Source organism: Gymnodraco acuticeps, unplaced genomic scaffold, assembly GCF_902827175.1.
Source record: "Gymnodraco acuticeps unplaced genomic scaffold, fGymAcu1.1, whole genome shotgun sequence".
In the NCBI taxonomy this organism is placed as follows: Eukaryota; Metazoa; Chordata; class Actinopteri; order Perciformes; family Bathydraconidae; genus Gymnodraco; species Gymnodraco acuticeps.
This window is the reverse complement of record NW_022990590.1, coordinates 1,672,368-1,699,974: the sequence shown is the minus strand read 5'-3', so window position 1 is coordinate 1,699,974 and position 27,607 is coordinate 1,672,368. Positions and strand designations below refer to the sequence as shown.

Here is a 27,607-nt window from a genome sequence, read left to right as displayed (position 1 = left end):
TTTCTGTTTCTTTAATCTCATGACCTTGCACGTACACTTTATCAAAAATGTTGCATGTATGTTTTTTCACATGGATGTATCAAACCCTCAACCTAACACACATAGGGGCGGGGTTAGTCCTAACTGAGCATGCGCACGGGCACACAGCCTTTCTAGGTTCTTCCTCCAAGTCAAGTATGGTGGGCAAAGCGCGCCGGGCCGTAGTGGGTTAGACATAAATAAAGTGACTTCGAAGACCGCTCACAAGTCCTTAAGGTTGGCTAACATTTCATGGAAGATACTGGTAAGACTCCTTAAACGCATCTTTGTTTATGAAATTGGTTAAATGTGACTAAAATCGCGGAAACTTAACAGCCAGCTTATACTAGCCATTAGTGGTAACGGTAGCTAGGGAAATTGCCGACGTTAGCTCACTAGCGAACGTGGAGAAGCCGTTGGTCCCGACTACTAACTGGAAATGGATGCAAATACGTAGCACGTTGTAGTTCAAGTAAGCATTCGGTAATGAAATTGTATGGTTATCAATCCCTGCTGGGTACAATTTATAGTGTTAGGCTAACAATAACCTCTAGTAACTTGAGTACCGCGGTTCATTCCAGGATATAGATGGGACCCAAAGTAAGGCCCAACTTATGATTGAACTTTGACTATCGGCTGCAACAGGGCCTCAAACCGCAAACAAGGCTAAAGCTAACATACCGATTTCGAAAACACGCACGGTAGTTAGCCTTTTAAGTTCAGGAGCTTATCATATGGTTATTTAACTAAGAAGCCGATCACGTGGCTACAGTATTTTTAGTAGCTGTATGTAAGGGTCTTATCTTAAGCTTCCGTTTGTTTTTAATGTTAGAACAAGGAAGTATCCTGTAGCACCAGCAGCTGCTGCTGACGGGGTAACGTAGATACCATTTCTTAAATCTGCCCTAATTAGGAATGAATTAGTCGTTAAGTCAAAATCTATGTTATTAAATATCGAAGAACAACAACAAAATATACAATGAGGAAATCCTCAAGTTAGGAAGCCCAAACTGGTATTTTTCCTTTTTTAAATTACAGAAACAAGTTTACCTCATGGTTGTAGACGATGTGTTAGCGACCAGCAACTTAATGTAGCTTCTCAAGTGATGATCCATCCTGCTTCTCTACAGGCCTGCAACTCTCAGACAACACTTGTATTGGAATGCTGGACACTGAGTCCCCTGTCATGGAGAGCAATGGGGATGCATTTCTTCCTGACCTTCCGGTTCTAGGTCAAACTGCAGACTGGTCCCCAGACCAGGTCACTCCTGACCCACTCGCCAACATCTTACCTGAAGACTCAGATGAGTCCCAGGATGCTCTCGAGCAGCACCAGCAACCAAATGAGCAGATGGATTCCACAGAGCTGGAATCTGTGGAGAAAGCTGTGGAGCAGTTTCAGATTGCCAGTGCTCAGCTTTTCCAAGATGAGCAACAACAACCACCACCACCACCACCTCCTCCACCTCCACCCCAGCCAGAAGAAGAGTCGGAGCAGCCATCATTCCACAAAGCAGACTCTGGAGAGTCTGATCAAGACAGCCAGGAGATGACCGTTATGCCAGAAGCTTCTACTCAGGATAGCAGTCAAGGTAATCAAAATATCTGGTGTTAAGTTATAGCAATTTATCTGATTCGATTTATATATACCTTGTTTATGTACTGCACATGCACAAAAGGAGGCACGTTTCTGTTGGCTGGTTAATATGCATGTAAAGCTTCATTTAAAACCCTCAATACCTTCTAAATAATATTCCTCCAGTTAAATTGTTTTAGTATTAAAAATGTGTTTTTTAAATTATTATTCCTCTACCTCAATGCCCCTTCATAATTCCTTGTCAACTTCTCCAGAGGCGAGCGATGCACCACAGGTGACAGAGGAGGGCATGGAGCTTGAAGAACCCAAAGAAGCCACACAAGAACCGGCTGTTCCTGCCGAGCCTGAGCCAGAACCGCCTAGTGAGTTTGAAAAACTCTTTAAAGCATGTGAAGAGAGCCCAGAGGACTTCAATGGTTGGGTCTACCTGCTGCAGTATGTGGAGCAAGAGGTAAGCGAAGACATGCTACTATTTTCTCTTTGTACATTACAGAAATTGACCAGAAGCATTATTGTACTTCCTGGGAAATACTAATATAATGAATCTTATTGCTCGTCTCCCTTGCAGAATGCTCTTCCAGCTGTGAGACAGTCATTCGACATATTCTTCCTACGCTATCCCTACTGTTATGGCTACTGGAAGAAGTATGCTGATATTGAAAAGAAGCACGAGAATATACAGGTTGCAGAAGAGGTAAATATTGATATATTTGGCACTTTTACTTATTTGCTTTCTTTTCTATCGTTTTACTGTATGTGCTGCTATGTGTAATAAGATATTTGGCTTGTGACAATTGAACAGTTCTGGCATTGGCCTTATTTATTTTAAGAGAACCCTTATCGAAGACTTTCTAGATATTCTTCACTCTTCGTTGTTTTAGAGAAACAAACAGCAACTGGTACACAAATCAAAAAAAGGCCAAAGAGCTACTTTAATGAATAAAGTAAAATCATTCAAACTGTTGACATGCTCTTTTTTGGTCTGGTCTTTTTCAAGGTATACAGAAGAGGCTTGCAGGCCATCCCTCTCAGTGTGGATCTGTGGCTGCATTACCTGACCTTCATCAAAGAGAACTCCGACCTGAGTGACCCAGAGACAGAGGGACGCATTCGAGCGTAAGTCAAACACATTTATCTTAAAGCATTCTTCTGTTATGTGACTTTTTTGACAAAAAATCTCATGAGTGAATTTAACCGAATACTTGAGGCATACAAAGACAAATAGTTGCATAAGATTCACAAACTTTTCTCTTACATTCTACCATCAGTGCTTATGAGCATGCAGTGCTTGCTGCCGGCACAGACTTCCACTCGGACCGCCTGTGGGAGTCCTACATCACCTGGGAGACGGAGCAGGAGAAACTGGCTAACGTCACCGCCGTCTATGACAGAATCCTGGGCATCCCAACACAGCTGTATTCCCAGCACCTCCAGAGGTAGACGGAAATCTGAATAACAACTCTATTTATCTGCTTTATTGTTATACTCCAGAAACACCAGCTCTCTGTAGTTGGTTCTGTTTAATGTGTGTCATTACTGCTACATGTACGCTATTTGATGCATAATCTTGTGCATCTGTTTTTTCATCTTTGCAGGTTTAAAGATCACGTACAAAACAACAACCCCAAGCACTTCTTGTCAGAAGAGGAGTTCATTCAGATGAGGCTCGAGCTCTCCAAAGCCAGCCTGTCGGCGATGATCTGCGAGAGCGAGGACAAGCCTTCTGCTCAGGATGACCTACCACCCGGTACCGAGGACCTTGCAGACCCTGCTCAGGTAAAAATCCACTTTCCTCCTGCAGGGGAGACACATTTACAGTAGCACCGCCTCCAGGCATTAGCAGGAGCTTGCCTGCTCTCCATGATGAGTAAGCTTTGTTTAGGTTTGAAGAGGTGTCTTTATGTCAGCAGCCAAGCCAATGAATGCCAGGGGGATTCAAGTTGGCATCAGGGACTCGCCCTAAAACTAAAAGGATCAACTGAGGCCCAGCACCTGCACCCAGAGGCTGATATGCAGGGTGCATACATACCTCCCCCCCCCTCTCCACAGGCTTCTTGTCTCTGGCAAGCTCATGGTGATGTAAACCCTTGGCTGCAAGACTTGCAGTTTCTACATCAAGTGGAGAATGTGATTGGGTGACAAATGCACAGGAGTGCTGACCAGATGTTTTTCTTTGTGTCTTTGTGTAGAGAGTGACGGAGATCGAGAACATGCGCCACAAGGTGAACGAGGTTCGGCAGGAAGTGTCCAACCACAACGAACATGAAGTCAGCAAGCGCTGGGCTTTTGAGGAAGCGGTATGTGTTCCTTTTCCTCCACAACTCTGAAGCAGAAGACACTTTTTTCTTAAATATTATCTCATTGTTATGAAGAAAATGTCTAAACGCTTTACTCTTGTATTTTCAGATTAAGAGACCCTACTTCCACGTCAAATCCTTAGAGAAGAACCAGCTGAACAACTGGAAGGAGTACCTGGACTTTGAAATTGAGAACGGGACTCCGGAGCGCGTGGTCGTTCTTTTTGAACGATGCCTCATCGCCTGCGCACTCTACGAGGAGTTCTGGACCAAGGTAATTCAACCTTTAACCTCTCCTTCACTCCCGCTACTTCCCCACCAACGATGATATCACATCGACACAGTAAATCGTCCTGCACTCCTCTTTGCGTGTAACGTTGATATGTGACTGTATCTGTTGTATTAGGGGATGGCCAGCTTGCCACACAAGATTTGACTGCAGCATTTGCCAACTACTACGTTGCATCTTCTTCGTCTCCCACTACCTTACAGAAACTTATCTAATTGGTTCCATGAAGGTGCTGATGGGTTTACACAGAAAATTTCTTAAAACGATCTTGTCAATGAAGAAATTCACTGCTTCTGTCAACTGAAATGTTAGGTTTAAAATGTTGTGTCTCTTTTGCCTTTCTCCTCTGTTTCTTTTTCCTCTGTCCTCTCCTGCATTTCTTCCAACTCGCTGTCTCAAGTATGCAAAATATCTAGAGGGCTACAGCACTGATGGTGTGAGACATGTCTACAAGAAAGCGTGTACCATCCATTTGCCCAAGAAGCCAGCGATTCACCTGTTGTGGGCTGCCTTCGAGGAGCAGCAAGGTAATGACGCTCATTCAACCAAGCATGCAAATTAAACAGTCAGATCACCAAGGACTTTGTAAAGGGAACCTATAAACTACATCTGAGGCCAGTGTAAGAACAAGTTTTTAGAGAGTACTTGTCCATGGACAAGTGAGTTTGGCAATTTTCCAGAATGGACAAGTGAAGAATCGATCGGCATCGCATTTTATATTTTCCCCATGGTTTTAAACGACACCGCTGAATCACACATAGGGTTGGGTATCGTTTAACTATTCCGGTTATGCTTTTCGATTCCGGTTCTATTCGGTTCTCGACTCTGGTTCTTTGAGAGGGTCAAAATAAGTCCCATGACAAACTGGGAGAAAAATATATTTATGAAAACATTAAGTCAAATCTGTATCCCTATTTACAAACCACTTCATACGGTTTAATTTTGTTACGGTTATTGAATACAATTATATAAAAATTAGGGATGCACCGAATATTCGGCCACCGAAAATTATCGGCCGAAAATGGTTAAAAAGGCCCTTTCGGCCGAAAGGGTTTTAGCACCGAAAAAATATCACCGAATGTCAGAACAGGCTTATGTTGGTAACCTAACGTGTTGTTGTGATGACGTAATAAAGACGCGGCGACCATGCTCGCGGCTGGCTCACAGGGGGGGGGGACATTGACCTTTGTCATCGAGATTGCCCTGAGCCTTTAACAAATCGTATTAAATAATCTGATGACAGACTGTAAACAGAATAGCTGAAACTTTAACAAACTAAATAACTCAGTTACCTCTAATCATTAACCCATGTTTGTATAATGTAGTTAACTCCGTGTGTTGCTGCTAGCATACATAACACCTGACGTGGAAACGTTACTCGTGGATGGGGCTACAGAGCTGCTAGAAAGACGGTCGAACCCGGTGCATTCCTCCGTCTGCATGCGGTGCACTTTTGCTAAATGTTTAGACAAATTGCTCGTGCTTACATGCTAAACTCTTATTGCACTTATGGTAACAAGTATTCTCCACATCGAGACAGGTAAAGTTTAACCACACCTCGGAGCGCGTTCTCTCCGCCATCTCCGCAGTGTGCTCCGCTGCATGTAGCAGCTGCGTGTGTGTAAACTGCCCCGCCCCCTCGCACACAGACGGGGGAGAGATCTCGTCTGATCGAAAATACATCATAGACGCATTTGTTGTCTTTGCATATTAGAAACGAGTTGGCGACACTAAGACTGCGATATAATGTTTTTTAGCAATAATACATGACATATATAAATGTACTGTATGCATTCAAAAGTGCTGAATAAATGTTTTATGGACCCATAATAGTGATTATTATTTAAGTTAAGTTTTGCCACAATCATGTCTATTTCCATAATCAGGTAGCTGAACAACATTGGTAAAAAATGTATACATTATATATATATATTTATATTAATCATTTTCGGGCATTCAGTTTTCGGCCAACTGTTTCCTATTTTCGGTATCGGTTTCGGCCAAGAATTTCCGATTCGGTGCACCCCTAATAAAAATAATTGTTTAGTTAGTTCTAAGTGGTGCAGTTTGAGAATGTAAATTGGCCCAGTCTCCTCTGATGTTACACTGCGACCTGCCTGTGGGACAGAGTCCAACCCCACACTCTGTGTGTCCAACACATGTCCTGCAATACACATGCTACAGCTGCCCAGCTACTCAATGTTTGTAAAAGTAAATGAACAGTATTTTCATATCAATAATGTACTTTCTATACCCTGCTTCATACACAATACTGACATCCCTGTGCTCCGCCGAGTCTGGGGGTCAGGGGATGTGAGGTCACAGACAGGGAGGCTGCTTTACTTCATAAAGGAAATGGCGGTCAATATTAACAACACAGGAGCTAAAACGCTTAATAACCTTCATTACGTGTTAGAGAAAGAACATAAGAAAGTTTGACAAAGATGAGGCTGTTAAACGGGCAGCGGAGCCGCTGTATGTAGAAAGAGAGAGAAACGCTGAGTTCCACCGTGCAGCGATCAGCTGATACGGAGCATAGAGAGAGAGCACTGCGGGGCTCGGCCTCTGCCTCCTATCCTCACAACTCTTATTAATCCCGGTACCAGACAATTGTTATTTGTTCTTAATCTGAACCGAGTTTTGCTTCCCAACCGTGCCACCGTGCTACACGTCCCGCCCCGCCCCGTCTAACAGTACAGAAAGCGGCGAGATGCATTTCCTTAGGAATCGACAAGAAAAACCACAGCAATGGCGGACACGGACAATTTTGGAATGAGTTCTGCCTTTTGTAAACTGAATTTATCAATAATTTGTCAATAAATAAGGGCGAAAAACATCACTTGTCCGATATTGTAAATAACACGTCCCGAACGGTGGGACGTGTGCTTTTTCCGCACACTGAGGGTGTTGATATATGTACATTATGATTACAGACTTTTAAATGGCAACAGTTTCCATGATTTCACATGTATTGATAGCATTCTGCTTTTCTTGGTCCAGGTAATGTAGAGGAGGCTCGTGACATCCTGAAGTCCCTGGAGGCATTAGTCCCCGGTCTGGCCATGGTGCGTCTGAGGAGGGTCAGTCTGGAGCGGCGCCACGGTAACTTGGAAGAAGCGGAAGCCATGTTGAGGGAGGCCATGGAGTCTGCGAAGAATGCTACTGAGACATCGTTCTACGCTGTGAAGTTGGCCCGGCAGATGATGAAGGTGCAGAGAAGTCTGAGCAAAGCCAGGAAGGTGCTGCTGGATGCTATCGAAAAAGACCAGGTGAGATGCATAATGGTCATCATGGAAACTTAAAGAGCCAGCTAGACCTTTTTATAAAATCATAAAATATTGCATTATGGCAACGTTTTATGTCTTAAAAACAGTCATGCAGTAAATATAACTCACTTGCATGCTGTATGTATTAATCAACATGCTCACAAGTGGCAAAGTGCTCCGTAGAGACCTGTAAAAGGTTCAAACAAGTTTCTACAGACCAACACACTCCCAGGATAACCTCTACTCTGAATTACTGCTGCACTGTTAGTGTTTTCTTCCCCAAAAAAATCACGTTCTATGCATCTGTGACTTTTTCAAGAGTAGGTTATATTTGAATTCTACCAGATGGCAAGTTTTGCATTTGATGGAAATCAAAGATTACACTGCTATTAAGCTATATTTTTGTAGAATAAATTAAACTAGGAATGCCAAGAGAATCTCCAGTCCTCATGCAACAATGGTGAATTGTACCACATTCCACTAAGGCTGTTTTGCACTTGTTGTGTGACGCGCATTAACACTTTTGTGGCTTTACAGACAAGTCCAAAGCTCTATCTGAACCTGCTTGACCTGGAATACAGTGGAGACGTGACACAGAATGAGGCTGAGATCTTGGCCTGTTTCGACCGGGCCCTGCAGAGCCAGATGCCCCTGGAGTCCCGCCTCCTCTTCTGTCAGCGCAAGGTTGAGTTCCTCGAGGACTTTGGCAGTGACGTCAATGTGTGAGTTTCATTACTTTAGGAGTAATGTCGGAAAAAAAAATCCTTTTTGTGTCATGTTTGATACTGACTATTTTTCTTTATCGTACACCTTTTAGGCTTGGGGCTGCGTATGAGGAACTTCAAAAACTACAGAAAGAAAGCGAACCCGCGAAGAGGAAAGCCGAGAACGGGTATGACAGGTGGATAAGGGAACAGGGATGGGCCACAACAACATATTTTCATGTCTTCAAGAACAAGATTAATAGCAATCAATTAGTGTATTAGTCATTGTATCACAGTAAATGGTAATGCACTCCTAAGACTTTGTTTCTTTGTGAACGGCTTCACAAAGGATTATACTAATTTGACATTTTCGTCTCCAGCGCTCAGGAGCCTGACTCTAAGAGGCAGCGGGTGGAGGACGGTTCAACGGGTGCGGCAACAGCAGCGACGGACCCAGCGGCAAACAACACTGCATACAACAACTGGTACCAGGTGGGTTTTCTATTTGATCTCTAAACAAGTTTTCACACCAAGCACGCATGGCCATTTACAGATGTTATTATGAGCATTTTTAATAATGCATTTTGATCAAAAAGGACTGACGAGGTATACTGAAGTTGTGGGTAGAGCTGCAGAGGACTATGGCTCCACAAACATCTCCCTTGTGGCTAAGTGTTGCAGATTGATAGATGGATTTCATGATATTATCATTGAAATTACTTTATGCTAGCGTACGTAAGCACCATTGTTCATTTCGTCAAAGAAAACTATAACAAATGTTTCATCAACGGCCTTTTTTAACACGAGACGGTGACGAGCTAAAAATAGATTCTTGATAATAAAAACTATGACGAAATGTATATTTAGTTTTCGTTGACGAGACGGGACTAAGGTGTCAATGGTGGACTATCGGACATTCATAATGCAGGATATTTTCCCCCAATTCTCGGTCTTGTCTGTCAAAATGCATGTTACGTTTCTATTGCAATATCATTATTTCCGCTCTCTTCACTCCAGAAGAGCGATCTCCCTAGAGGCTTCTCAATTCTTAAATTTCCCCTCCTCGACTTAGTCCCGCCCACAGGAGATGCGAGCGGAGGACCGAGGAGGGGAACCGAGGAGAGAGGAGGGGAAGCAGCAGATGTTTAAAGAAATGAGAACTCCTCTCCTCTGAGCGGTCATTTTAAAGAGACATCCGTTCATTATTACGTGGCAACAGCTGCATCAGCTGTCAAGTGTTTTGTCATAGCGCTGTATCTCTGTTAGATCAGCTGAACATTGTTCCCCCACATATTTACTTTGAATTCATTGAGAGTGCGGTATATGAGACAATAACAGGCTACAGATGCGGGGACACACATATAAATATATACAATTTAAAGTATGAGAGCACTCTCATAATAACGTAACACAATCAGAGACTGGATATATCCCCCCCTCTCTCTGGTCGCTGAAATGGGGAATTAAAATTACGGGCCAAAAGTTGTATTAAAAGTAAGCAGAGGACACCAAACCAACTGAGACCCGTCTGTCCGCCGCATCTACACACTGTACCACACACACCTACACACTGTACCACACACACCTACAGCTCCTAAAGCATATAATCAGGCTACAGCCGTTGTGTATTTTATTATGTGAAGCACTAAATGGTTTTAGAAAAATATCTTTGTTTGTAGATATCTACTAAACTAAAGCAAATAAAGAGAGTAGGCCTGTTATACTGAGTGATATATATTATACACACTGCTCTGCTTTCTGCACGGACCTTACAGCTGTTCTCTCTGGAAACATCGAGTAGCGATGAAAGCAGTTTCTAAAATAATAGAGCTGTCATTGGCTGAGATAAGTCCGGCCGTGCGTCACGCCTCCACCGTTCCCGTAAATGGAGCCGTGGAGGAACCATCAGTGTATCCTCGGTTAGAGCTCCTCCAGAGAGCCTCCTCAACGCTCGGTCCTCGGTGTGCCTTTAGAGAAATTAGATGTCCTTCAAAATGGCGCGCTGAAATTCATTTCCGGGTCACTACCGGAGGACCGAGGAGTCGAGGAGGGGGATTTGAGTATTGAGAAGCCTCTTATGTCTCGTCTGTGTGCGGGGGGCGGGGCCTAACAGACACGCTGCAGCGGCGTGCACACAGATCTTTGAGAGGAGTAGTAACGTTAAAAAAGATAGCCATCCCTAGATATTACACAAGTAAAGTGTTGAGAGTGAAACGTTGCTTTACGAATTTCAACACTTCACATTGATTCCAATTTCAGATACCTGTATTCAACTGAATTAGTTTAAAGAGAGAAAACATTTTGATTAAAAGTTGACTAAAATGTAATGATTTTTCATCAACCAAAACTGGACTAAAACATTTTGAGTTGTCGTCGACTAAAACTATGAAGGATAAAAAGGACTAAAATGTCACTAAAACTAATAACCATTTTCGTCTTAAGACTAAATCAAAGATAGCTGCCAAAATGAACACTGTAAGCACACATCGTGTTATGAATACAGGAAGAAAATATGATTGGATTTTTATATATAAAGTACAGGGAAATTGAGTTTTTTATATTTTTCATATATTGCTTAATACGTCGATATTACCGGGATTGTGATTCTAAATGGACATTTCTCCTTTTACCTTGGCTTTAAGTTCATGTTTTATTTAACCATGCTGAAATGTTTTTAGTATTTGTAGTAATTTTCTCTTTTCTTTCCGTCTTCATCAGCAACAGTACGGTGGTTGGGGACAAAACTCCTGGGGACAGTACAACCAATATGCCCAGTATAACCAGTACTACCCCCCTCCCCCAACATAATGGACAAACCCCTAACATGAAGATGAAGACTCAGAGGAAAGCATCCATTGTGACCTGCCTAAATCTCTGTTCATGGTTACATAACATGATGCCTTAGAGATTTCAATCCAACCATGAAAGCTGTTTTGTTCCTTCTTTCTGGGTTAAATTCTACTAATAAATTAAACTTTGTACCAATTGGTTGGAATATAATACTCATTGCCCTCGGTGACATTGTGTTGATGAGTTATGATCTTCAAAGAATACTCAATATGAATTGTTATATTTTTCATCTCCAACACTGGCTGTTCTGAGTTCTTTAATGCATGTTATTTGTGAAGGCAGATATATTTTTCTTGTGTGATTAAAGCTTTTACATTTTTAGTTTTGATGACTTAGTTTGGTCTCTTTCTGTGTTTAACATTTGAACTTGTAAAGGAGGCTTTCATGGATGCACCTCTTGAGTCGTGTTTTTCTCCCTCTCAAAACTGAAAGATTTTTAATATTACATGGTTACGTTTCCATACAGAAAATGAACAGTTCTTCCTTTTTTTATTTTGAATTTATTTCATAATAAAGAGATTGGTATCCTAACGTGTCACTGGTTGAATCCATCATTTCATTCCTTATTGGTAAATTATGTTCAGAGGCATTAAACATTGTTAAATTCATGTTTTTAGTACAGAGACACATTACATTAATCACTATGGAATTTAAAAGCAATTGTGCTCTATAAAGCTGCTGTGTTAGAGCTGATGGCTTTTATTTTTAATTGCATTTTATTTTAGTGAGTGAAGTGAATAATTGAATCTAGTTTTAAACGGGTGAATTGCCCTGATAAACCAAGGTCTGCTCAAGCCACTGCTTGTTAATAAAGACCTGGTTGTCTAGAAAATGTATTGATTTAGTTCCATCTTAAATTAAAGTGATATTTATGGAGCTTTGAGCATAATGTTTTGATAAATCACATGCACTTCTTGAGTAATATATGGTAAAAACTAAGATGTGCAACTTCAATAACTGCAGCACCCGACTTCAAAACGTAAGGGGAGTGGCCACAGCTTCCGACGTGGCTACGTAATTCAGCACATGCGCACTTTCAGCCCTTATACAGCCCTTTCTATGCCTAGCGTTGAACGACTAGCATCAAACGAGGTAAGGCCTGTGCAATTTTAGTGAAAAACCCAATATTTGTAAAACCCTGAAACGTTTGGTTTAGCAATAATGTACCAATATCCCAATGTCTACCAAGTTATACTTTATTTGAGCAGTTACGAGATATTCAAGGGTTTTTAAAACGACTTTTTGAAACGCGTTCCCCATGTGGCTAGTTAAGCTAGCATAGCATTAGTGAGTTACCGATAGAGACGAGGCTGTTCCAGTTCCCGGCATGTTGCTGTGCACTGCTGCTCCTGAGTTTTCAACATTTCCCTTTTTATTTCGTGCTGTTCTTTTTTCGTTTATTACGTTGACGTTATTCAACAATTCCTGTACATTGGCTCAAAGTTAAGGGCCTGCCGTACAACGTTTGCTGTCACAGATATTTATTACGCCACTAGCTGATATCCCCAATACAGCTATAGTAGTTTCCTTCCAAATCATATTAAATACTATTCTTAAAGTCCGATCAGTTTGAAATGTACTTCAAAAATGCTGCACTTTGCAATGTCCCTTAGTGACACATTTTGTAAAGACCTAACTTTATTCTGGAATCCTTTGGATAACATTGACTTTTCTTTACTGGGAAATGTACACTTTCTAATATAAAATAACTTGAAAATTACAATATAAATATATATTAAAATGAAATGTTATTTTTTTAGCAAAGTATCATTCAGTCATGAATCCTCTTAACTTTGTCTGATTTTGAAGCTTCCTCAGAGCATTCTAAAAAAAACTGCATTCTTAAAACTATTTTAACTTTACAAATAACAGTGCAAACATTTATGTTCTTTGTTTTACTCTTATAAAACATTTCCCGCAGCTTTAACGTTTTGTCTGAATTTGAATACATTTGATATCAAGAACAAAAACAAGTTTCCTAGCAGAGTGACCTAGTAATGACATTAATGACTAAGTCGCTTTGCTCTTTTCTTGTTTCCTTGCAGCATCAAGATGCAGCTCTTCTTGCGTTCCCAGAGCACTCACACCCTTGAGGTGACCGGACAGGAGACAGTTGGCCAGATTAAGGTAAAATGTTTACACGTTGTTGAAAAGACGCCACACCTTTTTGATCTTGAATAGAGTACTGTTTTCAATCATCTGTATGAAATCTAGCAATGATTTTGATGGAAAGTGCTTTGATTAAAAACGTTCTTGTTGTGTGTCTTAGGCCCATCTCCAGGGTCTCGAAGGTTTCCTGGTTGAGGATCAGGTGCTGTCCCTTGCTGGGTGCCCACTGGAAGATGATTCTTCCCTGGCATGCTGTGGAATCTCCGAGAACTGCACCCTGGAAGTAGCTGCTAGGCTGCTCGGAGGTCAGTACACTGATGCAAACCTTTTCATTTTCTATTGGTTTGGTCTGGCTATACTTCTGGCTGTCATGATTCGAAAAACCACCACCCCTAAATCACAAGCCATAATTTGCAAGATCATTTAGCCTAATGTTTTCATTAGACAAAGGTTTGGGAGCCTTTAGTGTTTTTAAATGGGAACAGTATTTGGCCTGAACAATTGCAGGAGCTTTAGTTTGTCAGGAAAATATAATGAACCCTTTCCTTTCCTCCTCAGGTAAGGTTCACGGATCTCTGGCCCGTGCTGGAAAAGTGAGGGGACAGACACCCAAGGTATGACTTTCTTTTCTTCTTTCAAACCTGTTTCAATGTATTAACTCATCCTTTCATATGAACAACTTAACTGGCCTCAAGAATACAGTTGGAATGTGAATTTGTTAAGAATAAGAGATTTTTTTTTCTGTCATGTTGTCCAGGTTGAGAAGCAGGAGAAGAAAAAGAAGAAGACCGGCCGTGCTAAGCGTCGCATCCAGTACAACAGACGCTTTGTGAATGTGGTGCCCACCTTCGGAAAGAAGAAGGGACCCAACGCCAACTCCTAAGTGCACCAATGCTTAACGGGAGGAAAACGACCACCGCTCTTTTTTGACCAGGCTTAATGTTATCTTTCTGTACAGAATAAATATTTGGCTTGGAAAAAATGTTGTTTTGTGTTATGTCCTTCAATTTAAGTGATTCCCTTACATTGCTGGGAACTGTTCATCTTCAACGTATTACCCGGTTACAGAAATGTACTCGTTAAATAGTTGAACTTTATATGCAGTTATTTACCTGCCTTTTCTTAAAATAAATTGAGCATCTGGTATTGATGGACAAGAGATACGGTTGTGACCAGAATATGTAAAATATCTGAGACTAAAAAACATTTTATGGTGTCTTTCAATTTAAATGATTCCCTTACTTTGCAGAAACTGTAACGTATTACCCCGTTACAGAAATGTATGGTATCCCTTTTCAAATGGCAGGCTTTTAGTTAAAATGGTACTGGCTGAACTTAATATGCAGTTTTTATAAATTGAGCATCTGGTGTACGAGAGATACGTGGTTGTGACCAGAATGTCAAATATCTTTGACGAATGCACAACTAGTCATGGCTTTTATACCAGAACGGTAAAGATATTGATGTTCTACTTAATGGATCAAAATAGTTTTCCTATACCAATGACACCCTTGTGTGTGTAATTAATACACAATTGTCATCCAAACCTATAGTTGTACAATCGACTGAGATGGAAGCCACATGTTTGGTCTCTGAAACAGGTTTATTAATCATTTACATTACACATGCAAAAGAACAACAAAAGAAAAATACAGAGAATAAGGTTTCAGGGTGTCTCATTATGTACAATATTGACAAGCCATCACATTCTGGCCAAAACTTACAACGCTGCAATAACTGGTAATCGTATTGATGAATGAGACAAAGTAGGAACAGTATGGCGCAATCCAAATGCCATTTTAACATGATCCTTTACAGCCAGGTCATTTGAGTATTTCTTTTCTTTTCCTGGCACTTGACGGTTAGTCCACAGCAACCAGCTCAATCTCGAAGAACAGTTTCGCGTTGGGTGGAATTCTGGAAGAGCTTGAGTTAAGGAACATTTGGCATTCAATACGAAATGAACAGTTACCAAAAAATCAGATTAAAGCTGCAGTACATGAAAAAAAAAAAGTACTAACCATACAATACCTGATTACACATGTAGGTGAAAAAATGTACATCATTTATATTTTCATGCCATAATACCACAAGTCCAGCAGAAAGGATACTTTGAGTCGGGGAGACCCTTTCTTCCGTAGGCCCACTCTGGTTCAATCTCTAGGCGAGATGTTTCGCCCTTGCTCATCGTCAGAATGCCCTCATCCCACTGTGAAAGTAATGGATTATCAATAACGGCATGCGGTGGAGGAGAAGTGACATGATCAGGAATTGACAAGAGTTTATATGCAGAGCCTAAACATCCGACTTACTCCTCTGATGACTCTGCCAAGGCCAACTTTGAAGCTCAGGGGTTTAGATTGCTTCTTCTTTCTTGCCGCTGCAGAGAGAAAACAGTCAGCTAAACTGGCACAGATTTTATCTGTATTCATGACCATAAAGGACAAATGCCATTACAGATCAAAAAGTAAAAAGGGATGGTTACATTACAGGTCAAGGTTTCTCACAAGCATTGTTTCTTAAAAATATTATGGGTGCAGTATCACTTTAAAGTAGAGGTTTGTCATACTTGTGGGAAGATTAGTGTCAAAGACGGTTCCATCCTCCAAGCTACCAGTGTACCAGCAGCTCACGTTCTCGCCTTTCTTTGGAAAGTTGGTTTTGTCACCTTTCTTCAGCACTGCCTTTTTGAATTTGGGTGGACCCTGAGAAAAAAGCAACACAGGAGGGGTTAAAAGTAGTTTGAATGTGTGCAAATTAAAATATCGCAAATACAAAAATTCTTCCCAAACCCCTCAAAATGAAACACCCTGGACCAGTACCTCATCAATAACCTCTGCCGGTAGTTCTTTCTTATCTTCGATTTTCACAGTTCTAATCTGCTCGGTCACATCTTCAACTGGTTCTGTGCCTTTAAACCGCTGCAAAGGACAAAGCAAGTATAAAACACATACATTTTTGATTGAATGTGAGGCAGTCCACATACATTAGACCATCCCCACTTGCATGTGTGCAACATCACATCTCAATATCACTTACTTTGCTCTCAAAGAGCTGATTATAGGCAATAATCAGTTGTTCTTTCTTTGCCGTTTTTGCAACACTTTTTAAGTTTCCCAGCAGCTTGTGCTCGTTGAGGAACTAAAAGGGGAAAAGAATGAAATAACAAATAGAAAGTTAGCAGAAAGTTAGCAGATGATAACTTAGTGCACCATCATGCGTAGGCTCTTGCTCAATAAATAGTTTCGGTCATGGCAAAAATAAAGACACATAAAAACCACGTTTTCATTTTTTTTTTAAATGCAACCGTTTCTGATCCGGGTCCAACTCAAACGAATTAGCTGTGGTTACTATTCAAACAGGGCATCACATTTCGTATAAACATGTCTGTGTTTCTGCATTGAGTGCTAAAACACAACAGCATTGCTGATGTTGCTACGCTAAGCTAACCACGCAGCATGCTGCATCTCAAAGTGTGCGTTAATGTTTATCCTGCAGAATTTCAAACAAAAATAGCATAAAGGCTAACGCTATAAACATACCGAGTGTGCTGCATTGTCCTGAATGAACGTTATTACGTCTTTTTTGGGCAAATCATCACTTTTGAGCTGCTCATCGCTCCATTCCCGTGTTGGTTCATCCGCCATTTTGAGAGGCGAATGGTTAATTTTGACCCTCCTGGCGTATCTTAAAACCCGCAATGACTTTTTATTTTTTTATTTTTTTAAAATTATTATTATTTAAGTGTTTTAATCATTCAATTATAAACCTTTGACTATATAATCAATTGTAAAGTGTTATCCTTCACGATTTAATAATTTTTTTTAAACGCAGTGAAGTGGGTGAAAAAAATCCCCCCCCGAAAAACATTAAATATGTGAGAGAGGGAAATTACATCTCTCTGATTTGTGTCCTGCCACCTAGTGGACAAATACAAGATTACACAAATAGGCATGCACTGCAGTGGAAGCATACTGGAACTAAACATAAACAATAATATAACTATTTTATTTGAGACAATTTTTGACATACTATAATATGTTGTTTTTATTGATGTTTTCGACATAGATACTATTACTTTTTAACTGATATTTTCCACATACTATACTTTGTCGTTTTATCTGATATTTTCAACATACTATATTTGTATTGATATTTTCAACATACTATATTTGTATTGATATTTTCAACATACTATATTTGTATTGATATTTTCTACATATTTCTACTATTTAGTTTTTCCTTATATTTTCAATTTCAACAAATTATATAATTCGACATGCAATGCTTTTTGATATTTTCAAAAGCGTATACTATGTTTTTCTTTCTGATATTTTGACATACTTTACCATGACCTTTTTTTGGGATATATTTTGACATACTATACTATTACTTTTTTGGGGATATTTTCGCTTCTGATATCTATGACATCATTTTTTATATATTTTGCAATACTATGATTTTTTTGGGGATATTTTTGACATACTATGACTTTTTTTATGACGTGTTTTCGACAAATTATACTATGCATTTTTTCTGATATATTTTGACATACTGTATATGACCTTTTTTTCGACAAACTATACTTTGTCTTTTTTTTAAATATATATTGACATACTGTACTATTACTTTTTTTCCGATATATTTGGAAATACTATGAATTTTTTCGGGATATTTTCAACGTTACATTTCATTTTTTGTTAAATCTTTCAACATACTCCGTGGTTTGTATGTATTTAAATTATATTTTCAACATACTGCTATATGATCTTTTTGAAGGCAGGTAACCACAGAGTCTCATGTGTTCTGTCAGTTCGCGGCCTCCTGCTGCCTTTCCAGAGTTATCATGTCAGTCTCATCTTTACTGCATCACTCTGCCTTTCAGTTGGTTTTTTAACATACTATACTATGTTATTTTATTTATGTTTTCGACATACTATGAATTTCTTCATGATATTTTCGACATTTATACTATTTTGTTTCTTAGGATATTATCAACATACTATACTATGATGTTTTATTTATATTTTTGATACACTATAGTATTTCGTTTTTTCTGATATTCCCAACATACTATTCTATGACTTTTTTTTGGGATATTTTCAACATAATATACTAAGTAATTTTTTCAACTATAGTGTGATGTGTTTTTCTGTTATTTTCTACAAACTATAACAAGATGTGTTTTTTTTACATACAGTACTGTGCTATGATGTATTTCGACCAACAATGCTATGTTTTTTGTATATTTTCATTATACTATAATACGTTTTTCTTTTTATATAATTATATTTTTAACATACAATGCCATGCTGTTTTTTCTGATATTGTTGACATTGTGGTTTTGTTATATCATTTTTTTTACATACTATTCTGTGGGATTCTTTCAGTTTTTTTTAACAAACAATACTAGGTTGTTTTTTCTGATAATTTACATACTATTTTTCTTAAATATAAACATGTTCTAAATACAAAACTATGACTACAATACAGTATTTTCCAAGTACTCTACTCTTCTGAGATATTAAGACCATATTATGTTTAAAGAAAACAACACATTGTAGTATTATTATTTTTTATTTATTTTTTGTTATTTTTCGCAAAGCTTTACTTGTCGTTTTTTTGGTAAATCTTTCAACATACTCTGTGGATTTTTATGTTTTTTTTAACATACTATACCATGACGTTTTAATTTAAATAATTCCACATACACATACTGCTATATGATCTATATATCCGTCCTGGGAGAGGGATCCCTCCTCTGTTGCTCTCCCTGAGGTTTCTCCCATTTTTCCCCTTAAACTGTGGGTTTTCTCTGGAAGTTTTTCCTTGTACGATGTGAGGGTCTAAGGACAGAGGGTGTCGTTTTTCTCATACTGATATTCTGAACAATCTGTGCTGTTGTATTTGCTGTAAAGTGTCTCTACTGTAGGCTATTTTTATTTTATGTACAGCACTTTGGCTCGACCAAAAATCGTTTATAAATGTGCTATATAAATAAACCTTGATTTGATTTGATATATGGCAGGTTACCATAGAGTCTCATGTGTTCTGACAGTTTGCACCCTCCTGCTGCCTTTCCAGAGTTATCATGTCAGTCTCATCTTTACTGCATCACTCTGCCTTTCAGTTGGTGCCCCGCTGTTGGACTAAAAGTGTTGCCTCTATTCATCAATAACCTTGAAAAGCAGTGAGATGATGATTTGCCACCACTACAGCTAGCTGTAGCACAGGATCACACAGAGATTTTACATTGTTGGTTACGAGGCAACTGTGAGAAGCTTTTGAAGGAAGAGGAGAGGGCCACATATCTTCAGAGAAAATCTACCAGGTCTAATTCCATCTCTTTGGATGCCTGTGAAGGAAAGATAGTCACAACAATACAAGCTGTGAAGGTGAGTTGGATTCAGGAGAATATAAATCCTTTTACAATGTGTACTGTATAAAATAGGCCTCCACTGCCTTTTGATATTGCAATGTGATGTTTCTTTATGGTTGCATATAGTTCGTATGAATCTGTGTATAGTACACCCTTGAGTTACACTTGGCCCGTGGACATACTTAAAATCTATTTTTCTCCTTTCTCTCTGTCTCTTTCCTTGATTCTTGTGCTGCCAGCAGTACTTTTCTTTTTGCATTTAGAAGCGACTAGCACGTCTCTCTGTGTTTATGAGTGTCTGGATGAAAGTTGCATTACAAGGGGTTTCAGGAGACAAGGCGACTGAGGATCATATCTGGTGCATTGTGTTGTTGTGATGAAGTATATCTTAAAAAGCTGAGGAGCTTAAGTGAGCTCACATATCACGTCGGGGAAGAATCTTACTTGATGCAGCCCTTGAGAGCTCTTCACATACAGGTTACACAAACAAAGTGATACACATTCTCAAAGTGATGTGCCTCTCAGCACAGAGATGGCAAACAACATAATCCTCACATAATCTTTGCAGAGCTATGTCCTTAGTTACACTCCATTCAATTCAAGCACATGCACTGTCAGTCAAATGTGTGTGTGCAGCCTTATTTGAGCATTTTTTTTAACTCTATCTACGGTACATTATAGGTAAAATACTTTTGAAAAAAAAAGCTTGAAATCAATATCCCTAACAATCAATTAAACACATTGTTCATGTTACTGGGAACACCTGTGCTTTATTCAACATGCATGAAAGGAAACATGTGGGTACTGCACAAATAGCTACTGTCACAATTTAACCCTAACATTGGGAGTTTTTTAATTAAATACAAATCTTTCCAATTCCTCAGGTTAATAAAAGTGTGACTTTTCTCTGCGGTTAGCTGACATTTACCTCGCATGATTGATTCTGAATGTATCACAGTGTTCCATTTAAGATCTGAATCTGTTGTTATGAAGGAGTTGTGAATTGGCAAGCTTTCATGTCCTCATGGAACTAATTAGCTGGTTATTAAAAGCCGCTGCACGTCCTTTAAACAATTAAGCCTTGCATTTAATACCTATCCATTTTTTTAGCACATTAAAGTGAAATTGCATACTTCTAAATAGATATTCTAAATATTTAAGTTTTTACTAATATTTGTAATGCTAACAATATTTTGTTAAGGTAATACAACTAAATCTAAATATCCATACTTATTAGCACAATTACAAGTAACATGAATTGTCTGACTTCATATCTTATAAAACAAAGATATGATCAGCTATGCCAAGTAGTTCTATTTCGTATAAGGCTTCGCCCTCTAAGGCTATCGCTATTGGGTAATCCCTCTGCACGTGTGCAGCACTGACAGACTTAATCCACGCCCACCTATGACGTGGGCCCCACCTACGGACTCACTTCCGTATAAATAGGAAGTAGTCCCTACAATCTGCTCCCACTGTTCTTCAGCACTCCGTTGCAGAAGCACTGTACAGGCACAAGCTCTTTTCAGAGCTGTTTACTAGAAAGCAAACATTTAGTTTAGTTTAGTTTATTTTATTTTTTCGAGCGTGTCAAATAAATAAAACAAAAGATGATACAGACATGATATACAAATGAATGCAATAACAAAACGAAATATTTAATTAATAATTGAATAATCTGTAGTATCATTGTCTGATAACAATAAACAACAAAACTTTAGCTAATTACACGTCCGAAAAGGGGGAGACAGGGCAGGGGCGAGGCTCGGTGTTAGCCGACATATGAGTTACGAACGGCTGTGGCTGGCTCGCTCCAGGGAGGAAGCGGCTTTACACAGACGATACAGGTGAGTCCTGCCGGGGATTGGAGCACGCAAACGCGGCTCTCACTCCCCAGGTGTCGTGCACTCATTGTGTCCGTCTCCCTCTGGCCCACAGACAGCGGAGAGCGAACGCTCTCGCGGCTGCGGCCGGGGATGATTGGCTAGTCCAGGAGTCTTACTCTGACTGTGGACCAAGCCCTTGATTATTGGATCCGAGTGACGGGCAGCAGTCAGGCGACTCCTTCCCCTCCATTCACGGATCACCATGTGGTTCCCCCGGCCCCATCCTCCCTCTCCTCCGGACGGGGGAGACAGGGCGGGGCCCGGTGTCGGCCCGGCAGCCGAGCCTATAGGTTTGGCTGCCGGGCTGACACCGGGTCACCGGGTCCCTCTATCCGCCATCTCGGCTCTGCCGTATAGGCGGTATATTCTCCAGGAACTCCCGGAGATCAACGGAAAGGCAGCCGCCTAATGAGATCTCCCCGTTCCCCCGGTTCAGGAGAGCTCTCCTCCGGATGACATAAGCGGCTGCCTAGCTTGTCGGTTATTAGGCAGCAGGGCTCGCGGCACAAACCGGCTGTCTTTAAAACCTGTCGGTTGATTAGGCAGCACGGGCTTGTTTCCTATGTCACTCTTGCACCTCCACACGCTGTGCAATACAGCGTGTGGAGGTGCAAGAGCCGGCTGTAACGTGTCAGTCAGCAGGCAGCAGGGCTCGTGGCGCAAGCCAGCTGTATTTAACCAGGCGGTTATTAGACAGCAGGGCTTGACGTTTAAACCTGATGCTCCTAACCTGTCGGTTAGCGGCAGCAGGGCTCATGGCGCAAGCCATGTATTTAACCAGGCGGTTATTAGACAGCAGGGCTTGACGTTTAAACCTGATGCTCCTAACCTGTCGGTTAGCAGGCAGCACGGTTTTTTTCCTCTGTCCCAGATGTGCCTACTACACACGGTCGTAATGAGCCCAGGGCTGTTATTACGCACTGTGTGAATAGCACTGCACACACCTCCGCTCATTCCTCAGCAGGTTTGAGCGTGAACGCGCCTCAATTTCCAGTTTACGAGCCTTCTCCTAAACAGAGACAGGATGAGAGCCGGTGTGAGATGCAGCGTGTGGAGGCCCCCTCGCAGCCTCAGAATATTACTCAGAGTGGCGACGCGTGTGTTCGATGGACAGATGGATAATAATAAGCAGCAAGGCTCACCGGGTAAGCCGGCTGGCCCTAACCTGTCGGTTATAGGCAGCATGGCTCGCTGCATAAATCGGGTGTCTTTAAAACCTATTGGTTTTTAGGCAGCTCGGTTTTTCTCCTCTGTCCCAAACCTACCTCCTACACACGGTCGTAATGAGCCCACGAGTGCCATTATTACAGTGAGGACAGCACTGCACACAGCTCCGCTCATCCCTTAGGGATGTTGAGCGTGAACGCACCTCGGTGTCCAGTTTAACACTGTATGCAATTGCTGTTATTTTACAGCCAATTTTCAGCACTAATCTACTGGCAGCCCCCTAACCAGAATGTTACTGTGAATTATTTAATTTTTTACAGTAATAAACTGAAATTGTTCAACAGTATGAATACTGTATAATTTCAGTGTATTGCTGGCGTCTCTGCTGCCAGTATTTTACTGTTAATTTTATTTTTACAGTAAGAGGCTGTGAAGTCATTTCACAGTATGAGTACTGTGGTATTACAGTGCAACACACTCTCACTCCCTAAGCGTCCAGGAGCGACGTTTGGTCAGTGTCCGTGGCGTCCAGTTGTGACGCTCCTAAGCTCCTTCAGCGTCATAAAGGGACGCAAATAGCTTTCAACTGATTGCAATGTATTCCCATCTGCGGCGGGATTTCACGCTCATGGAAGCATGGCATTCGTTTGTGTCGGCTGCCCTTAAAGGCAATGTGAGCGTCGATTCCCATTGGATAACGGAGAATTGTACACCCGGAAGTAAGTATTCCCCTTACTGTCGATTGATTTTACAGTGATATCTGCACTACTCATCGACTAAAAAACACCAGATTATCCTTGTTAATTACACAACATTGATTGGTTTAAATTGTGTGCAATGCTTTTTATTTTTCCCCTTCGATTCGGAGAAACAAATATTTGTTCGGAGTAAAGGATGGCAGAAGACACTACACTACCCAGAATCCTGCAGCTATCGTTTGGACTACACCATGTGCTCTGTTTGACAAACCCCGTGATAGTCCTCAAGCTCTGTGATTGGAGAGTGTGCTCCGAGGGTTACGCCGATTCTCGAACAGCACTTGAAATGGGATGGAACCACGGCAGACTGTCCAAAACTGGATTTGAACGGGTCCACCGCGTCCCCCCCTCCCCCACCCAGTCCCCAGAACTACACATGCTGGCTATTCTGTTTCGCAACATGTTCTCTATCTATGGCACGTCTCTACTGGGAGTTGTAGTTTTAAAAGATGTTTTCGTATTTCCCATAATAAGAAGTTGCCAGTATTAAACTGTGTACATCCCTGGAGGTTTAGGGGATAGGAAACACTCACATTTAAAACATATAATTAATAAATGGGTGAAAATTGCTTGCTTGTGCCCATAATGGGCAGAATTAATATATATATACACACATGCCAGCTAAGGTCAGAAGAGCTTTATTTAACAGCTGGTCTTATGTTTGTGACCCCTGTTGTTAATTGATAACATTACATTAATTGATAAGCCTGAAACATGCACTTGTCAAGGTTCAGAGGCACATTTTGCAAATATGGCAGCAGCCATCGATCAGCTTAAGATAAGATATACTTTATTGATCTCAAGTTGGAACATTTGCGTTACATCAGCATGTGTAACAGTTGTAAATATGCAGTGGTGTTTATTTGTAAATCATTTAGTATAATCACACAAATTCTGTGTTTTATATTCAACAATTCTGTGTTCTTTATTTATTGATTGTTCAATACCTGACAAGGCCGGAGATGAAATATCTACATACATCTTATAAGTGTATAATACATTATGTATAATATCAGTTAAAATAAGTGCTTCAACATAGTTAACATGGCTGGAGGTATGCACAAATATTGATAGATGTCTTGTAATGCACTATTGAGGAACCTGCGACCCAAGTTTTTCATTCAATGCATAACTACACCATAGTTGTGTAGGCCTATATGATATGTCAATAAACCTTAGAAAATCTAGAAATCTTGAAAGGGATGTGCAAAATAGTCATTATATACAGTCTTTAATTAACTATTAGTAGAGAATAACGAGTAATGAATATACTTTATAGGGATCCTATTAATATCTAATAATAAAAATAATGAAATTCAATAACATGCTTTAACCACTAGGTGTCCCTTTATATCAGCTGTGCACCTTTATGGTGTAAATACAGCCTATCTACCAATTGGATCAAATATAAAAGTCAGCCGAATTAGTGTTGATACTGCAAGGAGACGTATTGTGTGAAAAGAAATGTAAGATGTTGTTTAATGGCTGATATATTTATGATCCACGTCACGTTTTCAGTTCCTCATGTTTGTCTAGAAGTCTTCTCATCAGGGCTCTATAAATACAGAACTACGGCAGATATGTAATATTTAATGCAGCCGAACCGTGTATTACAATGCCGTTATGTGATGACCTCCAAAGAGAAAAGCAAGAGCACTCGGAATAAAGTATTATTTTATTTTTTAAAAATGTTTTCGGTCTGTTTCCGGTATTTGTTAATGACTATGTGCTCTGAGATGTGAGACTGGAATTGCACAGGGGAAAATAACGTAGGCTATCTTTAGATGCGGATTTTGTTAAACTAATATGTTTGCGCTGTGGACCAACACTATACATTGACGGGGAAGGGGTTAGCAATAAAGATAACACCATTAAACAGTTACACAACATAACAGAAATAATATCGATAGCAGCGTCCCTAGCAACCATCTTGGTAACAATGAAAACGTTATGGACGCAATTTCCTGAAGTAATCTTCGTAATAACTAGCAAACTAAAGATAATGTACATCCACTGCACACATAATCTGAAATAACAACTCATATTTCTCGCATCAAATGACATCAAAACGCATTTTAATGGCCAAACTAACTTTAAAATAGGCATTTTCCACCGAGAATAAAACGAAGTTCGGCCATGTTTTTTTTTTCTGCAGGGAGAAATTTGAAGATCACTTGACGTCAAACAGAGCACATGGTGTAGTCCAAACGATAGCTGGGGATTCTGGGTAGTGTAGTGTCTTCTGCCATCTTTTACTCCGAAAACACATTTGTTTCTCCTAATCGAAGGGGGAAAATACAAAAGCATTCCACACAATTTAAACCAATCAATGTTGTGTAATTAACAAGGATAATCTGGTGTTTTTTAGTCGATGAGTAGTGCAGATATCACTGTAAAATCAATCGACAGTAAGGGAATACTTACTTCCGGGTGTACAATTCTCCGTTATCCAATGAGAATGGACGCTCACATTGCCTTTAAGGGCAGCCGACACAAACGAATGCCGTGCTTCCATGAGCGTCCATAGAAGCATATGGACATCCCGGAAAGCTGAAAATGGACGCTAAGGGCCCCCCCTTGCGTTGGAAAAAGCCGACACAGGGGACTTGACATAACGTCAACATAGGCCGACCTGGGAGTGAGGATGTGTTGGCTGAACACACATCCTACACAGCAGGGGCGGCGGGTGCTGTAGGTGTAGGCTATAGGCTAAGCCTTCCCAAATATTTGTGTAACTGCATCCTGGTAAAATAAAAATATAATGTCTAATGTGTGTGTCTTTGACATTAGCGCTGCTATGCAGCCACCTGTGCCCTGTACGAAGCCCGTTCAACAGACCCTGGATACGTTTGAGTTATCTTAACTTACCATAACAAACGAGATCTCGCTAAGCGGTCCTACGACGCTGGTTATCAACTCGGTAAATCAAGCCAGGGTTTCTCTCTCCAGCTGAGAACGCGTTCACGTGAAAGGGGCGGGGTTAGCTACATTTGACCAATCACAAACAGGGACAAGTGTACTGACAGCGCAGCGTCATACTTCATTAATGAAAAGTAAACTAATATAGACAAATATGAACTTTAAACATCCATGATGATTTAAACATACAATCCAGGATACAAGCCACATAGGTGCACCTGCAAGGTGAATACAGAACAACATGGTTAAAAAATAAACTACCGAGTGTTTGAAAGCGTACAACAGTTTTATGATACTGCCCCATAAGACACAAGTGGATCTGACTTTATTACATTTGAGTTGAGTGTTTCGTCAACTTGTGTTGCTTAAAATAATACGTATGCATACAGTATGACAATGTAACTAAGTGTTGCACGGCCAGATACGGCTCGAGAAGCTGACTCAGAGAAGGAAATATTGTGATATCGATGTGAGATCGATGATCTGATTGATGATGTGATGTCAGTGTGATATGAATGATAAGTGCGACCTGTTGGCGTCTTCTCTGCATACGGCAGTTCAAACTGCATTTCCTTTTTCCTGTAATATGAGATAGATTTAAACTCCGCACACTGAGCTCTGATCGGTCAGCAGGCGGTGCTTTCACTGAGTTGATCTCTTTTCTATAGATGCCGGAGGCGGGCAGCGTAAGATGAAAAAAAAGTTATTTAGCTTTCCCAAACCTGAGCCTCACGCGCCGCCTATGCTACACAGCCAAATGGACAGCGTTCCGTGTGGTGTGTAGGGAAAAGCCTGGACCCCGTTGGGCCCCCTGCCTCGTGCTGTCGTTCCTCCAGCTGTTGCTGGACAGGAATTGGCTTATAGCACGGTAAAAACATATGCTGCTGCCATTTCATCTTGCCACGTAGGTTTGGGGTCAGCACGGTGTTTAGTCACCCTCTGACAAAACGTTTTCGGGGAGCACAGAGACTCAGACATGTGTCACGCGCTTTGGCGCCTCAATGGGTTTTTGGCTTTAGTGTTACGCGCACTGAGTAAAGCTCCATTTGAACCTTTAGATCAGGTCCCCCTGAAGTTCTTGTCAGCCAAAGTAGCTCTGCTCTTGGCTCTGACATCAGCTAAAAGGGTGAGTGATTTGTCTGCTCTCTCTGTGGCTCCGTCATGTCTCCAGATCCAAGGAGATGGCAGTTCAGCTGTTTTGCGCCCTAACCCGGCTTTTAGGCCAAAGGTGATCACAAGCTCTTTTAGATCGAGAGTGATACCTTTGGATGGCTTCTTTCCTCCTCCTCACACATCAGAGGAGGAAGCAACATCTCATCTCCTCCGTCCCGTGCGCGCGCTGTCATGCTATATTGCACGCACGGCTGC

General features: G+C 40.7%; 3 protein-coding genes across 4 annotated transcripts; 2 read left to right on the top strand and 1 right to left on the bottom strand.

Moving 5' to 3' along the window:
* On the top strand, window positions 1-11,552 carry prpf39 (PRP39 pre-mRNA processing factor 39 homolog (yeast)). 2 transcript variants are annotated; one of them, XM_034228466.1, is made up of 15 exons: window positions 1-283; window positions 1,149-1,610; window positions 1,870-2,066; window positions 2,184-2,309; window positions 2,613-2,731; window positions 2,884-3,051; window positions 3,211-3,391; window positions 3,805-3,912; window positions 4,022-4,186; window positions 4,602-4,728; window positions 7,202-7,470; window positions 8,005-8,189; window positions 8,285-8,359; window positions 8,552-8,663; window positions 10,890-11,552. In XM_034228466.1, the coding sequence occupies exons 1-15, from the start codon at window positions 271-273 to the stop codon at window positions 10,977-10,979; spliced, it is 2,397 nt and encodes a 798-aa protein (XP_034084357.1). In that variant the 5' UTR covers window positions 1-270; the 3' UTR covers window positions 10,980-11,552. The 2 variants fall into 2 exon arrangements, with proteins under 2 accessions (XP_034084357.1, XP_034084355.1); XM_034228464.1 differs by having other exon boundaries at window positions 8,285-8,368.
* Window positions 11,553-12,023: 471 nt separating this feature from the next.
* On the top strand, window positions 12,024-14,112 carry faua (FAU ubiquitin like and ribosomal protein S30 fusion a). Its single transcript, XM_034228652.1, has 5 exons — window positions 12,024-12,113; window positions 13,067-13,148; window positions 13,291-13,435; window positions 13,689-13,744; window positions 13,888-14,112. Exons 2-5 carry the CDS (start codon window positions 13,074-13,076, stop codon window positions 14,011-14,013), a joined length of 402 nt encoding a protein of 133 aa, XP_034084543.1. The 5' UTR covers window positions 12,024-12,113; window positions 13,067-13,073; the 3' UTR covers window positions 14,014-14,112.
* Window positions 14,113-14,714: 602 nt separating this feature from the next.
* fkbp3 (FKBP prolyl isomerase 3) lies at window positions 14,715-16,823 on the bottom strand. Its single transcript, XM_034228669.1, has 7 exons — window positions 16,673-16,823; window positions 16,170-16,271; window positions 15,953-16,051; window positions 15,700-15,835; window positions 15,443-15,510; window positions 15,242-15,339; window positions 14,715-15,047 (listed from the first exon to the last, which is right to left on the bottom strand). The coding sequence occupies exons 1-7, from the start codon at window positions 16,775-16,777 to the stop codon at window positions 14,993-14,995; spliced, it is 663 nt and encodes a 220-aa protein (XP_034084560.1). The 5' UTR covers window positions 16,778-16,823; the 3' UTR covers window positions 14,715-14,992.
* Between the last annotated feature and the right edge of the window lie 10,784 nt (window positions 16,824-27,607).